The 21,207-nt window shown below is 40.0% G+C and overlaps 3 protein-coding genes across 3 annotated transcripts; 2 read left to right on the forward strand and 1 right to left on the reverse strand.

The window, feature by feature from the left end:
- Positions 1-1,158: 1,158 nt before the first annotated feature.
- On the forward strand, positions 1,159-2,112 carry LOC138438037 (olfactory receptor 1B1-like). The gene has a single exon (XM_069586281.1). It carries the CDS (start codon positions 1,159-1,161, stop codon positions 2,110-2,112), a length of 954 nt encoding a protein of 317 aa, XP_069442382.1.
- An 8,775-nt stretch (positions 2,113-10,887) lies between these two features.
- On the forward strand, positions 10,888-11,871 carry LOC138436227 (olfactory receptor 1f45-like). Its single transcript, XM_069581907.1, has one exon. The coding sequence runs from the start codon at positions 10,888-10,890 to the stop codon at positions 11,869-11,871; it is 984 nt and encodes a 327-aa protein (XP_069438008.1).
- Positions 11,872-18,737: 6,866 nt separating this feature from the next.
- LOC138438038 (olfactory receptor 1Q1-like) lies at positions 18,738-19,682 on the reverse strand. The gene has a single exon (XM_069586282.1). It carries the CDS (start codon positions 19,680-19,682, stop codon positions 18,738-18,740), a length of 945 nt encoding a protein of 314 aa, XP_069442383.1.
- Between the last annotated feature and the right edge of the window lie 1,525 nt (positions 19,683-21,207).

Here is a 21,207-nt window from a genome sequence, read left to right on the forward strand (position 1 = left end):
TCTAAGAAATAATCTAATAGAGATTGAATTATTTGGTCACAATGTTATTATATTAAAAATCGATGATGAAAAGATAGTTTAAGAAAACAAGTTTGGAAACGAAGATACATCTAAAAGTGTTATTTAAGGCCTTAATGAACATTTGGGGAGGGTCCACGTACAATTCCTGCCAGTGCATGGAGAACAATTTGAGAAGGCTGTATTTCCAGAATTTGTTGGAATGAGATTATGAGTTTTTCTTGGGATAGCTAGATCCAAGGAGGGTGCATGAGCTGTGTCATCTTGAAAGGCTTCTAGTTTGGGTTAGACAATCTTAGACAATTAAGTCTGGAGGGATACAGTCCGATGTCAGTCCTGAGGGAGGGTTCCGAGGGATGAGCAAGGGTTTGAATTAGTCTTTTCTGGGAAGAATGCAGCAGTCATTACCTGTGGGTGCTCTCCAGTGGGCTCATATGATGCTACAAGAGGAAGATTTTATAGGTAGGTGATTACTGTAAGGGAAAAGAAGTCAAGGAGTGATTGGATAGGGGAGATGATGGGGAGAGTCCCCCTGATTTTGGTTTGGTCCATCGATGAAAATGATGATCCTGTTAACAAACCAAATCAAATAAAAGGGAAAAACAAGCTAGTTCATGACAACCTGAAGCAATTTTGCTACAAAAACCAACTACTTATAAAGATCCATTTCTTCATATGTTACATATTAAATAATACATATATTCCTTACAGGTTCATACAGAAATAATCATGAAGATGGCCAGGTGATGAAGTGTGATTAGAAGATGAGGCGCTAGAGGCAGTGAGTATAGAAATTTTTTTGCGAAGTTTGTCACTGGAAGGAATAATTGGTAGTTGGGCGAAAAGACAATATTGAATGAAGGGTTTTTATAGTACAAGGGACTTTATCAGGGTATGTGGATTACACAGAAGAACCCATTAGAATGGATGGAAAGGAAGAAGGAAAGGAAAAAATTCTATAACAAATTCAGAGAGTAAAGTCATAGCCTTAGGAAGGGCTGTAGTGCTCAGTTGAATTTAAGTCTTTAAGGAGCTTGAAGAATATACATAAATAGACTAGAATTGTTATGAGCTGTAACCTATGACCCATGACTTGCTTTTTGATTCAAACTCTTTCAGGAGGGCTCTTTGTCACTCATCATGGGCTGTGCCCCTAATGCTTCACATTCTCCAGTTTTCTTGCTTCTCATGTTCTCAGGAGCTGAAGTCCCCCCCATTGTCCTCTTTGTCCTGTTCCTGGCTATTTACCTGACCACCATGATGGGGAATGTGACTTTAGTGCTGCTCATCTCCCGGGACTCCAGGCTCCACTCACCTATGTACTATCTGCTCCGTGGTCTCTCAGTTGTAGACATGGGGCTGTCCACAGTCATTCTGCCCCAGTTGCTGGCCCATCTGGTCACTCATGACCCAGCCATTCCTGCTGCCCGCTGCCTGGCCCAGTTATTCTTCTTCTATGTGTTTGGTGTTACAGACACACTTGTTATTTCTGTCATGGCTCTGGATCGATACGTGGCCATCTGTGACCCTCTGCACTACCCTTCAGTGATGAATCACCAATGCTGTGCCCGCTTACTGGCCTTGTGTTGGGTGGTGTCTGTGGTGCACAGCATGCTGCATGTGGGTCTCCTCTTGCCTCTCTCCTGGGCTGCGGATGCCGAAGGCAACGTTCGCCTTCTCCACTTCTTTTGTGACCACCGACCACTTTTGCGAGCCTCTTGCTCTGACATCCATTCCAATGAGCTGGCCATATTCTTGGAGGGAGGCTTCCTCATGTTGGGCCCTTGTACCCTCATTGTACTCTCCTATGTCCGCATTGGGGCCACCATCCTACGTTTGCCCTCAGCAGCTGGTCGCCGCCGTGCAGTCTCCACCTGCGGGTCCCATCTCACCATGGTTGGCTTTTTCTATGGCACCATCATCTGGGTCTACTTCCAGCCTCCTTCCCAGAACTCTCAGGATCAGGACATGGTGGCTGCTGTGATGTACACGTCCATTACTCCTTTGGCCAACCCTTTTGTGTACAGCCTTCGCAACAAGGATGTCAAGAGTGCATTCCATAGGCTGCTTAGAGGAGGGAGAGTGGCCTCCTGATTAGCCTGATGCTTTTGAACTGTGGTGTTGGAGAAGACTCTTGAGAGTCCCTTGGTCCACAAGAGATCAAACCAGTCAATCCTAAATGAAATCAACCCTGAATATTCATTGGAAGGACTGATACTGAAGCTGAAGCTCCAATACTTTGGCCCCTGATGTGAAGAGCTGACTCATTAGAAAAGACTCTGATGCTGGGAAAGATTGAAGGCAGGAGGAGAAGGGGGTAACAGAGGATGAGATAGTTGGATGGCATCTCTGACTCAATGGACACGAGTTTGAGCAAGCTCTGGGAGATGATGAAGGACAGGGAAGCCTGGGGTGCGGCAGTCCATGAGGTTGCAAAGAGTCAGACATGACTGAGCAACTGAACAGCAACAACAAACAGTCATGTTTGTTAGATGAAGAAAGAAGTGGGCAGATTTGAGCAGGGCTGCTTTTGGAGGTGAAAGCGGGGAATGGCCTGGGCAATTTATGGAACTCCAGTTTTAGTTCTTGTTGATCTGGTGCTCTGACAGCTGTGAAAATTCCCACATTCATGCCGCACATGCTCAGGGCTTCCTCATTAGCAAGCCTCCAGAATTTTCCCTCTGGCCATTTATCTTCAGAGGATAGAAGTGCATCACTAAGCCTGGGTTATGTAATTCCAGTTGCAGAAATATGGGAATGATGTGAAATTCTGAGCTAAAGCAAAGACAGTGAAGTTAATTAAGTCACATTGAATTCTGTGAGCTGGTTTGTGGGGAGTGGGTTGGTGTATGTGAGAAAGTTAGTGGAAGAGAAGTTTGGGTAAATAGAGATGTCAATTTCTTACCTTTTTCATTAAGTGAGTGAATATATGCCCAGAAGTGAGTGTGAAACGGGGGCCATGATTCTATTATTCCACACCTGAGCCCCAGTTTCCATGGGCTTCTCATGTTATGAATGTCTTATTCTGATGCATGTGAATTCTGTTTTGTATATTAATATTTTCAGTTAATTTTAATTTACATTTCTTAAAGTAAAATATATGAAGAAAATGCAAGCTAAATACTTTGCTGCATAATACAGGAAACAGTGAACTATTTAAACAATAGATAAAATAAATTGGTCATACTTAGATTTTTAAGAACTAGACATTGACCTCTATTTTGTGATCTTTTAAATTTACAGTGATAATCAAAACATTTTTAATTGATATATAATTAACATATGGCATTGTGTAAGTTTAAGGTGTACAATGTGTTCATTTGTTGCATTTATATACTGTAGTTTGATTACCAGTATCCCCTCTAGCATATAATTATCATTTCTCTTTTGTGGTGGGAACAATTAAGATCTAGTTGCTTAGAAATTTAGGAGTTTATGATACAGTATTGTCTATATTTAGTCTGCTGTGCATTATTTCCAAGGCTTATGTATCTACTAGTTGTAGGTTTGTTCCCTTAAGCAACATCTTCCCAATTCTACCTGTAACCCCAACTCCTGGTAACCACCATTTTACTCTGTTTTTGTGATTTTATTTTCTTTAGATCCTACATATAAGTGGTATCATACAGCATTGTCTTTCTCTGACTGACCTAATGTAGCATAATGTCTTCATAGTTCACTTGTGTTTCTGCAAATAGCAGGATTTCCTTCTTTCTCATAGCTGAGTAATATTCCATGGTATATTTGTATCACATTTTCTTTACCTGTTCATCCATTGATTGACACTTAGGTTGTTTCCCTATCTTGGTTATGTTGAATAACGCTATAATAAACATGGGAGTGCCAGGATATGCCCAGAAGTGGGATTGCTGGATTGCATGGTAGTTATATTTAAATTTTTTTTGTTTTCCATAGTGGCTATACTAATTTATATTTACACCATCAGTGCCCAAGAGTTTCCCTTTTCTCCACATCTTGGCCAACACTTGTCTTTTTGATGATAGCCATTCAAACGTGTGCAGTGCTGTTTCGTTGTGGGTTTAGTTTGCATTTCCCCGATGGCTTCCCTGATAGCTCAGTTGGTAAAGAATCTGCCTGCAATACAGGAGACCCTGTTTCCATTCCTGGGTCAGGAAGATCTGCTGGAGAAGGGATAGGCTACCCACTCCAGTATTCTTGGGCTTCCTCTGTGGCTCAGCTGGTAAAGAATCTGCCTGCAATGCAGGAGACCTCGGTTCGATCCCCGAGTTGGGAAGATCCCCTGGAGAAGGGAAACGCTACCCACTCTAGTATTCTGGGCTGGAGAATTCCATGAACTGAATAGTCCATGAGGTCACAAAGAGTCGGACATGACTGAGCGACTTTCACTTTCACTTTCAATGATTAGTGATGTTGAACACCTTTTCATGTACTTGTTGGCTATTTGGATGTCTTTTTAAAAAGACTCTACTCAGACCTTATGCTTCTTTCTTTCTTTTTTTTTGCCTTTAAAATTTTTTTTATTTTACTTTACAATGCTGTATTGGTTTTTCTTAAGCAGATGTTTTTGGTTGTTGTTATTGAATTCTGTCAGATTATGGTTTGCAAATATTTTCTCCCATTCTGTATGTTGACTTTTCAATGTTTCTTTAGCTGTGCGGAAGCTTTTTAGTCCGATGCAGTCACACTTGACTTTTACTTCTGCTCTTTGTGCTTTTGTTGTCATATATAGCCACTGTCATATACAGTTGCCCAGATCAATATGAAGGGCCTTCTTCCTTATCTTCTTCTAGCAGTTTTATGGTGTCAGGTCTTATGTTTAAGCATTTAATCCATTTGAGCTAATTTTTGTGCAGAGTGTAGGACAAAGGTTCAGCTTTATTATTTTTTAATATGTGTTTGTTCAGTTTCCTCAACATCATTTGTTGAAGAAATGATCCTTTCTCCACTGCTTGTCAAAAATCGATTGACAGGGATTTCCCTAGTGGTCTAGTGGTTAAGAATCTGCCTTGCAATGCAGGCATGGGTTTGATCCCTGGTTGGGGAGCTAAGATCCAACATGACATGGAGCAACTAAGCCCTTGGCAACTACTGAGCCCATGTGCCACAACTAGAGATTCTGTGTACTGCATCAAAATGTCCTACATGCTGCAACTAAGACACATTCAGCAGAAAGAAAAAAAAATCAATTGAAAAGATAAATAGGTCTTTTCTAGACTCTCAACTATATTTTGTTGGCCTATATGTCTAACATTTTTTATGTACCATATTCTTTTTAAGTGTATTTTTCACAAAGTGTTTATTTATTTAAATTTTTACCTGCACCACGTGGCTTGTTTGGGATCTTAGTTCCTGGACCAGGGATCAAACCCAGACCCTTGGCAGTGAAAGTATGAAGTCTTAACCACTGGACTTCCATATTATTTTCATTGCTGTAGTTTCAAAATAAATTTTGAAATAGAAACTTGCTGTAGTTTCAAAATAAATTTTGGAATAGAAACACATGAGTCCTTCGCCTTTGTTCTTCAGTTTTTTTCAAGAATGTTTCGGGTACCCATGGTTCCTTTCAAGTCCATATGAATATTAGATTTGCTTTTCTCCATTTCTACAAAATAGTCTGGTGAGATTTTTATCATTGATTTTAGAAGCCAATTTGTGAAGACTTGAATAAAATTAGGTAGTTCATCGGACGATGGGTCAGGTTGCGATGAAGGACAAACACTGTAAGCCAGGAGACTTTGAATGCCAGCAGAGGCATTTGAACAACAACAAAAGAAAGAAAAGAAAAGAAGAGGATGAATCTCCAGGGGCAGTTCCTCCTTCAAAACATGAAAAAACTGGCAAGTATTGATTTGGCCAAAAAGTTCATTTGGGTTTTTCTGTAAGATGGAAAGACTGATGTTGAAGCTGAAACTCTGATATTTTGGCCACCTGATGTGAAGAACTGACTCATTTGAAAAGACCCTGATGTTGGGAAAGATTGAAGGTGGGAGGAGAAGGGGACAACAGAGAATGAGACGGCTGGATGGCATTACTGACTCAATGGACATGAGTTTGAGTAAACTCTGGGATTTGGTAATGGACAGGGAGGCCTGGCGTGCTGCAGTCCATGGGGTCACAAAGAGTGGGACACAACTGAGCAACTGAACTGAACTGAACTGGACTGAATAGGTGAAAATGAAAGTGAAAGTCGCTCAGTCGTGTCCAGCTCCTTGCAACCCCATGGACTATATAGTGCATGGAATTATCGAGGCCAGAATACTGGAGTAGGTAGCCATTCCCTTCTGCAGAGTATCTTCACAACTGGGGTCTGAACCCAGGTCTCCTGCATTGCAGGCAGATTCTTTACCAGCTGAGCTATCAGGGAAGCCCCTAATAGGTAAATGTTTACATCAACAAAAAAACATCACCAGGAGAAAAATCACTGAAACGGGATAGAAGATCTTCATGGAATTTTATAAATTTCCCAACCCAACCCATGGTTGGTCTTGGTCTCAACATTCTGCATTCCCAAGAATCTCCCCAATATTCGTATAATCTCATTATGGTGCTCTACATCATTCTGTTTGTTTTGTACACACAGATGTGTTTAAATCCAGTATTCTGAGGTGAACCAGAGAGCTAAATGGTTAAATGAAATCCATCAAAAGAATTTAATCGGGTGAGGGCAGGAACTGAGAAAGTCATTGGCGAGCAGAATGGAACCATGATAACATCTGAAGTTGTCCCACTGCTGTATCATAAAGCCTCATGTCTTGCCATTAATTCAGCTGAGTTAAAATGTTGGCATTGATAACAAACACTTGATAATTATAGAAAGGCTAGGTTAGATGTTTTTTATCTCGTTCCAGGAATTCTTCCCTTTGTTTTGTTTCTCTCCCCAATTTTAGTTTAGCTTGGTGTTTTGAGTTGTTTAAATCTATATATGTGTATTTCTTCTTGAGATGCTGATATGGGAATTGAGTTCCCCTTAAGGTTTTTCTTGTCTAACTGTTGATGTGATGCAAGGCCACTGTGTCCCCTAAGGGATAGACCTTCCCTACAGGCACAGTTATTTTTAGATGCTTTACAGTCTTAGCCTCAGTGAGATTTAGATATAAGGAAGAAGGAGGAGCCACTTGTGTTACCATCCCAGTTGATAAAGGAAGATACAAGGGCTCAGCCCATTCTAAATAATATTTCATCTGAACAAAATTGGAGTCTCCTGGGGTTGGTAGAATCCCAGAATGAGGGCATGTAAATGGCGCTGTATCACTGGGGTGAGCTGTTCTACAGAAAAGCCTTTATGGAAAATGACAAAAAGGGAATCCCTAGTTTTGCGAGAGGAGAAGGAAATGGCAACCCACTCCAGTGTTCTTGCCTGAAGAATCCCAGGGACGGGGGAACCTGGTGGGCTGCCGTCTATGGGGTCGCACAGAGTTGGACATGACTAAAGTGACTTAGCAGCAGTTTTGTGAGAATGTGGAGAAGAAACACAGTTCCACCCAAATTTTCTAACCTGAGTGTACATTAAGTACAAAGAAAAGGTGTGATTAAGGTTACACTGTGCCCTAAGAGTAAACAGAAGGGAATAGGAAATAAGTAAACACATAATCCTCTTGTAGAAAGCAATGTGATACTGGTACTCAAAATATACCAAGAATAGAGTGAGGTTCAAACGTCATAGTCAAAAAAAGCAATGGGATGGAGGAATTGACAATGATGACGCAGAAAGATATGTTTTTGAGTGAAAATAATAAAGCTTAGATGGAGAATATAGTCATGTAATTGGAGAGGGTATGGACAGACATTTCGGCCCCCAGGTGCAAGAAATGTGGGACAGGGGACCCAATTTATTTTGTGAGAATGTTGAAGATATATTCTTGGGACAGAGAAAAAGAGGTTCAGATTTATACATCTCAGATTCAACCTTTGTGATTCATCAACATAGGGGAAAAGACTAGAAATAGAATTTAAATCAAGAAAGTAATATATAAAACATATCTGTAACATTCAGATATTGATAAAACAGGGAAGACTATATGTTCCTTGGTGCTTTCATTAAAGAAGAAAGATAAGAATAGCACAATTGGAGTTTGACACTTATCTCTCTCCTTTCTTCAGGATTCTGTATGTTCCTAAAGTACAGGTGGAAACTGGGAAATCTGAGATGTTTTCCTATCTCGTTCCAGGAATTCTTCCCTTTGTTTTGTTTCTCTCCCAAATTTCAGTTTAGTTTGGTGTTTTGAGTTGTTTAAATCTATATACGTGTATTTCTTCATCTCTCTCCTAAACGAACTACTCCTCTCTGTGTCTTCTAGAATCAGCATCCTTGATCTCTCCACGTTGTCTGAACAGGATCCGCAGAGCTCAGATTCTGATGAGAATAATGTTAAAATATTGGAAAATAACCAAGATATAGAGATGAGTATTGAAAAAGTCAGAAGAATACTACCACAGCTTATAACTATTTTTTCATATAATCAGTTTTCAAATACAGTTTTGCTTTGCTTGAGAGAAAATGGACTCTATATTATTACATTTTAATCCTCATGATGGATAAATTTATACTCTTTGACACTCTTTCCTTCTCAAAGATGATTTTCTCTCACCCTTTCCCCATGAAGGGACTTTTTCAATATTTCTTCCTTCCCATCTTTTTTTTTTTCTTCTCTCACCTTCTTCTATACCTCCATGTAGATGTCTGTGTGTGACCACTGGCTTGAATGTATAATATAATCATAAGAGCATAAAGTTTGAGCCATATCACTGACATGGAAAAGGATACATGAAGAAATAAAGACAAAAGAACAGACACTGGAAAACGTAAATTTTCTTTATCTTTTAAGCTCCTGTGAGCTTTTCTTTAAAGAAAGCACCAAGAGAGATGGCCTTAAAATGGTTTTGATTCTTTATCTTAATGTTAGGGATATTATCTTGGTGTGTGGAACACTGGACTCACTAAAGAATAAATGAAACCATAACACATGATTTGGCACTGCCATGATAAAAATTTACACAGTTAGACTAATGTTAATGTTGTCTACTGATTTTTAGCATTTACTTGGAAGACTTAACTATGCCTACAACCAGTAATTTGTGTGTTTTCAATCTTGACAATATGCAAATAAAGATATACCTTTCCAAATTTGGGGGGGGGGAGGTGCAGAGGTGAGGAAGATAAGTGGAGTCTGAAGTTGATAGACTGTAGATTGAAGCAAATCATTTAAAAGCAGAAAAGCAACTAATTGAAGAGCTAAAATATCATCAAAAAATTGAGGAAAAGAAGGAAGAGTGGCAGTAATGTAAATAAGATAAAACTTTATCTTTTATGATAAAGAGCCAAAAGATTATCTTTAATTAATAAAAACTGGCACATAGATATATAAGTATATACCACTTTATTTAGAAGCAGAGAGGTGTGAATCACTAGAAGAGGTCAAACTAAACACACAGGTGTGTAAATGTAGGGTAAGAGACCTCTGCTTTTTAGTATATGTTGTCTTGCACTCTACTACTTTAAAATTATTTTACTCACATTCATGAGAAAATGCTGAAAATATATAAATGTATCCTTGCCCCCAAAACAACCTCAAAAGGTTATCTCTTTGATGTGCTGCATAAATCTACCTATAGGAAAAACCTAAGCTGAAAAGTCACAAGAATCTCGTCCACTAGCAGATTATATTATTCCTTGAAAATAAATCATTAACAAAGTCAACAATTATATTTATCATTGCTAGTCTCACCCCAGGCAAGTTCATTTGACTTAATGGAATAAGTGCTCTCCTATGGGAAAAAAAAGTTGAGTTTCTGGACATGCAAAGCTAGGACCAGATCTTAATTTCAGTGCCTCAGCAAAGACGTAGAGACTTAGACATCTGGCCAGAGTCTGAGGATCTTTCCCTTCTCCTTCCAGCTCTGAGAAATGAAGTGTGATGGTTGAGGCTGATAAAACTACACAGTAAGTTCCCTACATGTGAACCTTCAAGCTGTGAACTTTCAAAGAAGCGAATGTGCGTCTGGTTCCAGCAAGGAACCGGAACTTGGGCCATCATCGTCAGGCGTGAGTGAAACTGCAGCTTGCCCTCCATCTCCTGTTGCTGATGATCCTTCAGTTCTTCATCTCCCACCTCATCTGCCTCCTCAAGCCAGTAACTCTTCTTCCTGTTCAGTTGATGCCAGCCCTTGTATGCTAGCTGTTGTACTGTACTACTACACTTTTTAAGGCACTGTATTGTAAGATTTAAAATGTTTTCTTTATTTTTTGTTTGCCTTTTTAAAATGTATTATCAACCTATTGCAGTACAGTGTTATGTAGCCAATTGTGTTAGTTGGGTAGCTAGGCAATGTTGAATTTATAAATGCATTCTTGGAAGGGAACTTGTTTGTATATAAGGGGCTTACTGTACAGGATTAAGTCCAGGTTTTGTTGCTCAGATCACATAAGACCTTCACTAGAGTATTCTTTACGCTTTAACTTTCTCATCTGTAGTTAAGTGGTTGAAAGCAGTTTCTACCATGAGTGACTGTTGTGAGAATCAAATGCCTGATATTTAGAATGCACACAGCAAGCACCAAAGACGTTATATGTTCAGTGATTACTTGTTATACAGTGAAGTTCAGAAAGTCCAGGACTGTGTGTGAGTTATCCTGTTGTCATTAGTATTAATCAAATTGAGAGATTGTAAGTGGTCAATACATGAACCTGGAATATACTAAAGAATGGGTAGGTGAGTGGATGAATAAGAAATAATGGCCTGGGAAAAAAATTAAAGAGAAAAAAATTCATTTTGGAAAACTAGGGACATCTGCACAAGAAAAGATGTTTCCTGCAAGCTATCTCTGAGTAAATTTCAACCTTATTTGATCTTAACCCTTGCTCTTTGCGGGTGATGTGGATTGAGGCTCATGGCTGCTAGAAACAGGACAGAAGTAACAGAATTTGTTTTATTGGGTCTGTCCAGCTGGCCAGAGATGCAACCAGTTATTTTTGGGATCGTCCTTCCCATGTACCTGGTGGCAGTTATGGGCAATGCTCTGTTAATGACTGCTGCCCTCTCAGACCCCAAGCTTCAGACCCCCATGTACTTCCTGCTCAGCCAACTTTCCTTCATTGACATCTCTCTGACAACCATCACTGTTCCCCAGATGCTGGCGCACACACTGTCTGTGAACAGAACCATCTCCTTCAACTGCTGCATGCTCCAGCTCTTCTTTTTCATGGCTGTGGGCAGCATGGAAGGCCACTTGTTGGCTGCTATGGCCTATGACCGCTATGTGGCTATCTGTGACCCCTTAAGATACTCTGCCACCATCAGCCATCGCCTCTGCTTACGCATAACATTGACCTCGTGGGTGATCGTCAGCCTCAACAGCCTCCTTTATAGTGTGCTGGTCACTCGCTTAACTTTCTGTGGCAACCAGGTCACCCACTTCTTCTGTGACATCACACCCTTGCTGAAGCTCTCCTGCACCTGGCCAGTGGTCAATGAGATGTTAATATTTACTGAGGGGGTAGCCGTGGTGGTCAGCCCCTTCTTCTTTATTTTAGGTTCCTATGCTCTCATTGGTGTGGCCATAACCCACATGCACTCAGTTTCTGCCCTGCGTAAAGCCCTGTCCACCTGTAGCTCCCACATCCTGGTTGTGCTGCTCCTGTACGGCTCTGTGATCTGCGTGTACCTCCGGCCATCTTCCAGCTACGACTTGGACCAGGAGCGTCAGGTGGCCATCTTTTACACAGTTGTTACCCCTATGCTAAACCCACTGATCTACAGCCTAAGAAACCAGGAGGTGAAGAGTGCCCTGCGAAGGCTTTTCAGGAAGCTCTGTATCTCAAGCAACTTCCAACCTGGTTCCCAGGCAAACGGGGAATGGCAGCACAGCTCCTGAACCCTTTATGTAGCATCGATATTTTAACAATATTCATTCTTCCAATCCACGCCCATGAGGTTGTTCCTTTGATTTGTGTCTGCTTTCTTTCATCAATGATTTATGGTTTTACTGTACAGTTTTTTTTAGCTCCTTGGTTAAATTTATTCCTAAGTAGCTGGTTCTTTTTGTTGTTATTATAAATGGGATTGTTTTCTTGTTTTTCTTTTCAGATAGATTGCTATTGTGGTAAAGATACACATCCCTTTGAGAGATAAAGGAGGTAGTATCCATAATTACACTGAAACAATAGAATCAAGGAGTTCTTTTGTGCAAACATAGGATCTCCAAGAAATTATTTTCCTTAAAGAAGTCAGAATGAAAGAGAGTTCAAAAGCCCAAGGGAAAATGCTAGGGCTGCTTGTTCGAAGGTAGTATAGTGTAAGCGGTTAAGGGAATGGATTTTGGAGACAGAGTGAATTTGTATCCCAGCTCTGTCATTACTTGCTGTGTGATTGTTTTGTGCCTATGATAACCAGTGAGCTGGTCAGGCCCTTTTGATTTTTACTATGATTGTAAGGTACCCTCAGCAGCTCTTTGGGGAAATTTGGGGGGAGGAAATGTTTATTACTTATAGGTCCTGGAAAGGACAAGCACATCTTGGGCCATCCAATGAGGTTATGGATAGAGGGAGAGAGTGTGGGCTTAGAGTTCTGCTTTTATTGGGGATGAAGATAAGGGATTCATCTTCAAGGTTCACTATTTAATGGATGGATTTAAAACCCAAGAGTGGGAATTTCAATCACAGGAAGAATAAAATCAAGGGGCCCAAACAAACAGTTAATCTAAATCAACCAAGATCTCTAAACCAAGGAGGTGGGTGTGGCTGGTAATATGTCAGGTAGCCTTTGAAATGCATGCTTCCTCAATCAAAGCTTAAGTCAGTCTCTTGCATTACAAAAAGAAAAACACAGGGTTTATTTATTTGTTTATTTTTAATTAATTACTTAATTTATTTTACCTTACAATATTGTATTGGTTTTGCCATACATTGACTTGAATCCACCATGAGTGTACATGTGTTTCCTATCCTGAAACTTCCTCCCACCTCCCTCCTATCTCCCTCCCTGTAACATCCCTCTAGGTCATCCCAGTGCACCAGCCCCAAGCACCCTGTATCATGCATCAAACCTGGACTGGTGATTCATTTCACATATGATATTTACATGTTTCAATGCCATTCTCCCATATCATCCCGCCCTTGCCCTCTCCCACAGAGTCCATAAGACTGTTCAATACATCTGTGTCTCTTTTGCTGTCTCGCATACAGGGTTATCATTACCTTCTTTCTAAATTCCATATATATGCATTAGCATACGGTATTGGTGTTTTTCTTTCTGGCTTACTTCACTCTGCATAATAGGCTCCAGTTTCATCCACCTCATTAGAACTGATTCAAATGCATTCCTTTTAATGGCTGAGTAATATTCCATTGAAACACAGGGTTTAAATGTGTATCATCTTTGGTAATTATTCAATTACTCTCTGCCTCATCTATCCATTGATAAAGAGAGAAATAGTATGTATAATTAAGGTTTAGGGTTCATAAGGATTTGATGAGTACAATATATGTAAAACACCATAACAATGACCAGTCCACAGTAACTACCACATATGGTTTTTCTATCATTATTATTATTACTTATTATCAATAGCATACTGAAGGGTTAATGTGGCCACGATAGGGAAAGTGGAGATGTGCTGCTTGCAAACAGGATGTTCTGTCAAGGAGACAGACACAGCCTTGAGATTAATGGTCCCTTGCAAATAAGGGAACATTCCCTTCTTGTGATAAGGGCTCTGGACAGACTCTGCAGTAAGCTGGAATTTCACTCCCTTTTGCTGTATGATAACATTTATTCACATGCACTGTACTGAACAAGCTTGGTCATACAGTCTGGAACTCTGCCCAGGGGGGCTATATAAAAATAAACCATGAGCTTGCTTGCTTGTGCCACAGTTATTATTTTTCCTCTGGCCAGAGTGTATCTGTCTCTTGTATGTCTTGTATGTTTTATGTCATTTCACTCGTAATCTCCAGAAATCTCCTACACATACACATGAAGAAATGATGGGAGAAAAGGGCAAAGAATGGCTAGATAAGGGTTTGCATATCTGTATGTATCCAAAGACTTGATGAAATGAAAGGCCAGAAATTAATCTGCCTCATTCTTTTTATCGACTGCACAGCAATTCATAGTATGTGTGTTGAATTAGTTTGGATTTCCTTCAAAGTCCTAAATAAGAAACAATCCTAAACCTCAGTGGCTTATAACAACAGGCTTTTATTTCCCAGTCAAAAGTCTGGAGGCTAAAGGGCCAACCATGCTTTAGACCCCAGGTCAAGTTCAGGTCTGTTCAATTTATTTCTTATTCTGAGATCCAAGCTAAGCGGCCCTAACTACACAGGGTGAGCTTTTCTTCTCATGATGAAAGCCAGAGCTCAAGAGGGCAAACCAAATCTTCTAAACCCATTCAAAGCTCTTTATCTGAAGCAGCATTTGTTATCCCTGTTCATAAACTGTGGGCTAAAGCAAATCCAAAGTCAAAGGGATGGAGATGTGTATTCTGTTCTCAGTGAAGCCATGGCAAGGATATGAAGGGAAGGAAGAACAGATAGATACTATCTAACTACTAAATATGATAGTGTTACTATTAGTTGCTCAGTCGTGTCTGATTCTTTGCGACCCCATGGGCTGTAGCCCACCAGGTTCCTCTGTCCATGAAATTCTCCAGACAAGAATATTGGAGTGGGTAGCTATTCCCTTCTCCAGGGGATCTTCCCAAACCAGAGATTGAACCCAAGTCCCCTGCATTATAGGCAGATTGCTTACCATCTGGGTCATGAGGGAAGCCCCAGTATTCTTTGGAGGAACTGATGCTGAAGCTGGAGCTCCAATACTTTGGACACCTGATGTAAAGAGCCAACTCATTGGAAAAGACCCTCATTGGAAAAGCTGGGAAAGACTGAGGGCAGGAGGAGAAGCAGGTGACAGAGGATGAGATGGTTGGATGGCATCACTGACTCAGTGGACAAGAATTTGAGCAAAGTCCGGGGATAGTGAAGGACTGACTTGCTACAGTCCATGGGGTCGCAAAGAGTCAGACACGACTTATCGACTGAACAGCAACACTGGACATGATGAACCAAAAATTCCGTTAGTATGCATAAAGATTGTTTCTAATTTTTTACTGTCATAGACAATAATATACTGAACCTAAAATATATGTGTGTATTTACTCATAAAATATATGTTTATTCATTACATGTGCTTATTCTGTGTGATAAACTCCTAGAAGAGGAAGATATCTAAATACAAAATTTTTGATGGAAGTGCCCAATTCTATCCATTTCTTCAAAGATATTTAATTTACTCTCTTGACCATTTCTTCGCCTTAAGAAAATTCTTCCCATGGGAGCAGGGTGGATTCTTAGAAGAGGGTAGAGTGCTAAGAAGTGAGGCTAATCCATGGGTAAAGAATGAAGATTAGCAACAAAACTAAAGACAGAGAAGGAGGAACGTGGGGCTGGGAGGCAGGAAATGGAATTCAGAAATTTTTTTTTTTTTTTGGTATATAAGATACTTACTGGCAAATGTTAGTTAACTAACCACAGGTTGGCTTTATCTTTTCTTATCATTTTATAAGTGCCATGGCTCTCAAAATCACTGCAGATAGTTGCTGCAGCCATGAAATTAAAAGATGCTTGCTCCTTGGAAGAAAAGTTATGACCAACCTAGACAGCATATTAAAAAACAGAAACATTACTCTGCCAACAAAGGTCTGTATAATCAAAGCTATGGTTTTACAGGTAGTCATGTATGGATGTGAAAGTTGGACTATAAAGAAAGCTGAGGGCTGAAGAATTGATGCTTTTGAACTGTGGTTTCGGAGAAGACTCTTGAGAGTCCCTTGGACAGTAAGGAGATCCAACCAATCCATCCTAAAGGAAGTCAGTCCTGGGTGTTCATTGGAAGCACTGATGTTGAAGCTGAAGTTCGAAAATTTTGACCACCTGATGCAAAGGACTGACTCATTGGAAAAGACTGATGCTGGGAAAGATTGAAAGCAGGAGGAGAAGGGGACGATAGAGGATGAGATGATTGGATGGCATCTCTGACTTGATGGACATGACTTTGAGCAAGCTCCAGGAGTTGGTGATGGACAGGGAAGCCTGATGTGTTACAGTCCTTGGGGTCGCAAAGAGTTGGGCATGGCTGAGTGACTGAACTGAACTGATGGCTCCCATTACCTTGGAAGATTTATTATCCTGGTGCAAAGACTAAGGCAGTATAGCTTCTCAAACCCATTTCAATGGTTTAAATTTTGACCAAGCCTAATATATATATATGGCTAATATAATATAATATATATATGGCTTGGTGTATATATATATATATATATATATATATATAATAATAAACCCATATTCTACATAATTACACAAAAATTATTACAATTTTATTTCCTTCTTGACTTTGTGCCTATAACAATCCATATTATAGATAGAAACTTTATCTAGACAGATGGACCAAATTGACTTGTACTTGTGACATCTGCTTCATGTCCTGGGAGGCCACTTTCACTTTTCCTTTTGATCCTATACCCACAAAACTGAAGAATCAACATTACTGTTGGCCACACCACGCATCATGTGGGATCTTAATTCCCCAGCCAGGGATTGAACTCTGGCCCCCTGCCTTGGGAGCACGGAGTCTTAACCACTGGCCCACCTGGGAAGCCCAAGAATCAACATATTGGTAGACATTTTGGCTCTTGAACCTGTTCCCCATGTCCAGCATTGATTGGCTAGCAAATACATTGTTGTTGTTCAGTTGCTAAGTCATGTCTGACTCTTTGCAATTCCATGGACTGCAGCACACCAGGCTTCCCTGTCCTTCACTATCTCCCAGAGTTTGCTCAAACTCATGTCCATTGAGTCAGTGGTGCCATCCAATCATCTTATCCCCTGCCTTCAATCTTTCTCAGCATCAGAGTCTTTTCCAATGAGTTGATCTTCTCATCAGGTGGCCAAAGTGTCAGAACTTCAGCCTCAGTCCTTCCAGTGAATAGTCAGGACTGATTTTCTTTAGGATTGATCTCCTTGTAGTACAAGGGACTCTCAAGAGTCTTCTCCAACACATTTCGAAAGCATCAGTTTTTCAGCACTCAACCTTCTTTATCGTCCACTTCTCACATCTGTATATGGCTACTGGAAAAACCATAACTTTGACTATATGGACCTGCGTCAGCAAAGTGATGTCTCTGCTTTTTAATATGCTGTGTAGGTTTGTCATAGCTTTCCTTCCAAGGAACAAGCATCTTTTAATTTCATGGCTGCAATCACCATCTGCAGTGACTTTGGAGCCCAAGAAAACAAAATCTGTCAGTGTCTCCACTGTTTCCCCATCTATTTGCCATGAAGTGATGGGACCGAATGCCATGATCTTTGTTTTCTGAATGTTGAGGTTTAAGCCAGCCTTTCACTTTCCTCTTTCACTTTCATAAAGAGCCTCTTTATTTCTCCTTCACTTTCTGCCTTTAGAGTGGTATCATCAGCCTTGTGGCAAAGGGCTTTTCATAACTCAGTAAAGCTATTAATCATGCCCTGTAGGGCCACCCAAGATGGACAGGTCATAGTGGAGAATTCTGACAAAATGTGGTCCACTGGAGAAGGGAATGGCAAACCACTCCAATATTCTTGCCTCAAGAACCCCGTGATCCATGAAGCAACCCCTTCATGGATCACAGCAGATACATAGTAATAGACTAATTCCACATTTCAACTATAGAAAAGATTAGGAGAATCCTGAGACAGAAAGAGGTTAAGTAATCCCAGAATAATGCAGCTCATCCAGGTCAAGGAAGTGCAAGTCGGAGAGCTGTGACAGGTGATCAGTTCTGAAGCAACTGTAACTCCTAGCCCTATAGTGGACATTTGTCATGACGTCCCTCTTCCCATTCCAGAGGAGTTCCCCCATTTCTTTTGTCTTGGTGGGAGGCAGAACCTCCCTAATTTTTATGGAAAATAAAAGTAGCAGTATTGTTTTTCCAGTTCCCTTGGGAATTAGAGCTTGGGTGAGTGACCAAGACTTGGCCAATCAGACGCACCACTTTATTTTGAATCTAGAGGTGTTGATGGAGAGAATAAGAAATGAGTGCTCTTTTTGGAGGTGATCACATCTGTTTTTCAGGACTCTAAGGGCTGTGCCCAGTGACTGTTTCTGGTAATGTTGGTGGGGATTCAAGTGGCATGGAACAGAGTTTGGTAGCTACAGTGGTAACCTCATCATACCAGTTCTGGGATATGATTTTGACTATAGTTCTGCCTGTATGACCTTTCTTATTCTTGTCCATTTTGCTGAACTTGTTGGCTTAGTCTTCTTGGAAATTCATGAGTTTCACATATGATTTCAATAAACTTGTTTCCTCCATGAATAACCAGAATTAGTTTCTGTTGCCTGCATCTAAGAACTCTGAAAGTTACAATCCTGGTATTAGAAATCAGGCCCACAGAACACCATCAGCTGTAATTAAAATCATGTTACTGATTTACACTAAATATATAGCTCCATGTACTTGTTTTTTTTTTTTTAGGTTTGCCAAAGACTATTTCTTTCTTTCTTTTTTAAAAATTTTTATTTTTACTTTATTTTACTTTACAATTGGGTTTAAGAAATATTTCTAGGCAATATCCCATGAGAAAACTGTGATACATACCTAATATTTCTAGGAAGTTCTAAAGGAAACAGATATTTGAGGAACAAAAATCTTTCATAGTTACAGCTTGAAATCATAGATAAAACTTGAAACTGTGTTTTGGGGTTTTATCTAAATGAAGAAGTCCAGATCCTGTTCATCCATTTCCTGAAGGCCCCCTTGACATCCTTGTTCCTTAGGCTATAAATGAAGGGGTTCAACATGGGGGTCACTACTGTGTACATGACAGTCAGGATACGACCCCCAGCCACTGAATAGCTGGTAAGGGGCCGGAAGTAGACCCAGGTGAGGGTCCCATAGAATATAGCCACCACAGTGAGGTGGGAGCCACAGGTAGAAAAGGCTCTCCACTTGCCTTTGGCTGAGGGGCTCTGGAGGACTGCTGAGATGATGCAGGCGTAGGAGGCCATGATGATGGCCAGAGCGCCACTGATGACAATGACTCCTTCCGTGTGAATCATCAAGGTGTTGAGGTGGGTGCTGGAGCAGGAGATCTTCATCAGAGGGTAGAGGTCGCAGAAGAAGTGGGGGATCCTGTTATCTGCACAGAAGATCAGTCTGCCCATGAGAAAGGTGTGCAGCAGGGCATGAAGATGGGAGAGGATGTGGCACACGGCCACCAAGTGTGAACACAGCTTCCTGTTCAGAATCATACAGTAGCGGAAAGGGTGGCAGATGGCGATGTATCTGTCATAGGCCATCACAGCCAGGAGGAAGTTCTCCATGGCTGCAAAGCAAATGAAGAAATAAGTCTGTGTTAAGCAACCCATGTAGGAAATGGCCTTGGTAGAAGAGAAAATGTTCTGCAGCATCTTGGGGACTGTGGTGGAGGTGAAGCAGATGTCTGCCAAGGCCAAGTTGCTAAGAAAGACATACATGGGAGTTTGGAGGCGTGGAGCAGAGATAATCAGGATAATGATGACAGAGTTGCCAGAAATGTTGATGGTATACATGAGCAGAAAAAGGAGACAGAGCGGGATCTGCTCTTCCTGGTGGGTAGAAATGCCCAAAAGAACAAAATGGGACACACTGGTCCAGGTGGTATTGTCCATCTATTACCATTAAACAAACAGGATTATTATTATTTTTAATTGAGATGTAATTGATATATAACTTTACATTAGTTTCAGGTGTACAACATAGTGAATCAATAAGTGCATGCATTATAAAATGATCACCACAATAAGTCTAGTTATTATCCATACTCATACATAGTTACAAAATTTGTTTTTTCTTATGATGAGGGCTTTTAAGATTTATTCTCTTAGCAACTCTCAAATATGCAATATGATGTTATTAACTGTAGTCACCAAGCTGTATATTACATGCCTATTATTTATTTATTTTATTAACTGGAAGTTTGAGCCTTTGAATCCCTTTCACCCATCTTGTCCATCCCCTCACTCCCCTGCTTCCAATCTTTTCTCTATGAGCTTGTTTTTTCTTTAATTCCATGTGTAAGTGAGACCATAGAGCATTTGTCTTTCTCTCTCTGACTGTTTCACTTATTATACCCTCAAGCTTCATTCATGTTGTTGCAAATGGCAGTATTTCTTTCTTTTTATGGCTGCATAGTTATTCTCCTGTGTATGTGTTTATGCCCTCTTTATCCATTTACCCAATGATGGACATCAAGTTGTTTCCATGTCTTGGCAACTGCAAATAATGTTGCAATGAACCTGAAAGCTGCATATATCTTTTAGAATTAGAGTTTCTGTCTTCTTTGGATAAATATCCAGAAGTGGAATTGCTGGATGATATAGTATTTTTAATTTTTAAAGGAGCCTACGTACTATTTTCCAAAAAGAATTTTTTTTATAGACCTGGATATCTGAGCAGTCTGTCTAGTTACTTTTAGTTTTGTGCTCCAGGGTAAACTACACATGGGATAACTTGGTATGGATAACAGGATCAAGTGCTTAATTATTTTCCAAAATAATGAGATATGGATTTTTCATTATCAGTAGCATCATCACTATCATCATAGATAACATTTATAGAGCACTTATTTTGAATCAAGGACTTTGCTACATTATCATATTTGATTCTTACAATAACCCCATAAGGCAATTATTATTATTATTATCATATTCATTATCATTCCAGTTTTACATACTAGAAAATGGAGGCATAGAATGTTTAAACTCATAAAGGGCAAAATCAGAACTTAAGGTCATATTTGTCTGACTCCAGAGTATGCTAGTGACAAAATATAATACGACTTCCCAAATTAAAACTAAGACATCTAATTCATGGCAATAAAACTTGCTAATGGGCTACATAACCTTGTTAAAAGAGATTTCAAAGGGCATTTGGTTAAGTATTGTCTATTTTGGGTAATGCATACCCTTGGCAGTACCCGCAAACTTCTCAGAGTACACAGACATGGTTTTAGGAGAATCAATTTCTAGATTCCCAACTTATTCTCTTTACTAAAATCATTTTGTCTTCAATATGTCACCTCATGCATTATCCTGTCTATCACTTGCCAAATAAAAGACTTACTTTCATCCATCACAAATCTTATTAGATGTATTGACTCGGAAATAAAAACTTCAAATAAGTTAAATGAAACAA

The sequence above is a fragment of the Ovis canadensis genome, chromosome 3, assembly GCF_042477335.2.
Source record: "Ovis canadensis isolate MfBH-ARS-UI-01 breed Bighorn chromosome 3, ARS-UI_OviCan_v2, whole genome shotgun sequence".
Lineage (NCBI taxonomy): Eukaryota > Metazoa > Chordata > Mammalia > Artiodactyla > Bovidae > Ovis > Ovis canadensis.

Bases quoted from the DNA above. Each gene is read 5' to 3' on its own strand.
- LOC138438037 (XM_069586281.1), top strand. From the start codon at position 1,159: ATGGGCTGTGCCCCTAATGCTTCACATTCTCCAGTTTTCTTGCTTCTC.
- LOC138436227 (XM_069581907.1), top strand. From the start codon at position 10,888: ATGGCTGCTAGAAACAGGACAGAAGTAACAGAATTTGTTTTATTGGGT.
- LOC138438038 (XM_069586282.1), bottom strand. From the start codon at position 19,682: ATGGACAATACCACCTGGACCAGTGTGTCCCATTTTGTTCTTTTGGGC.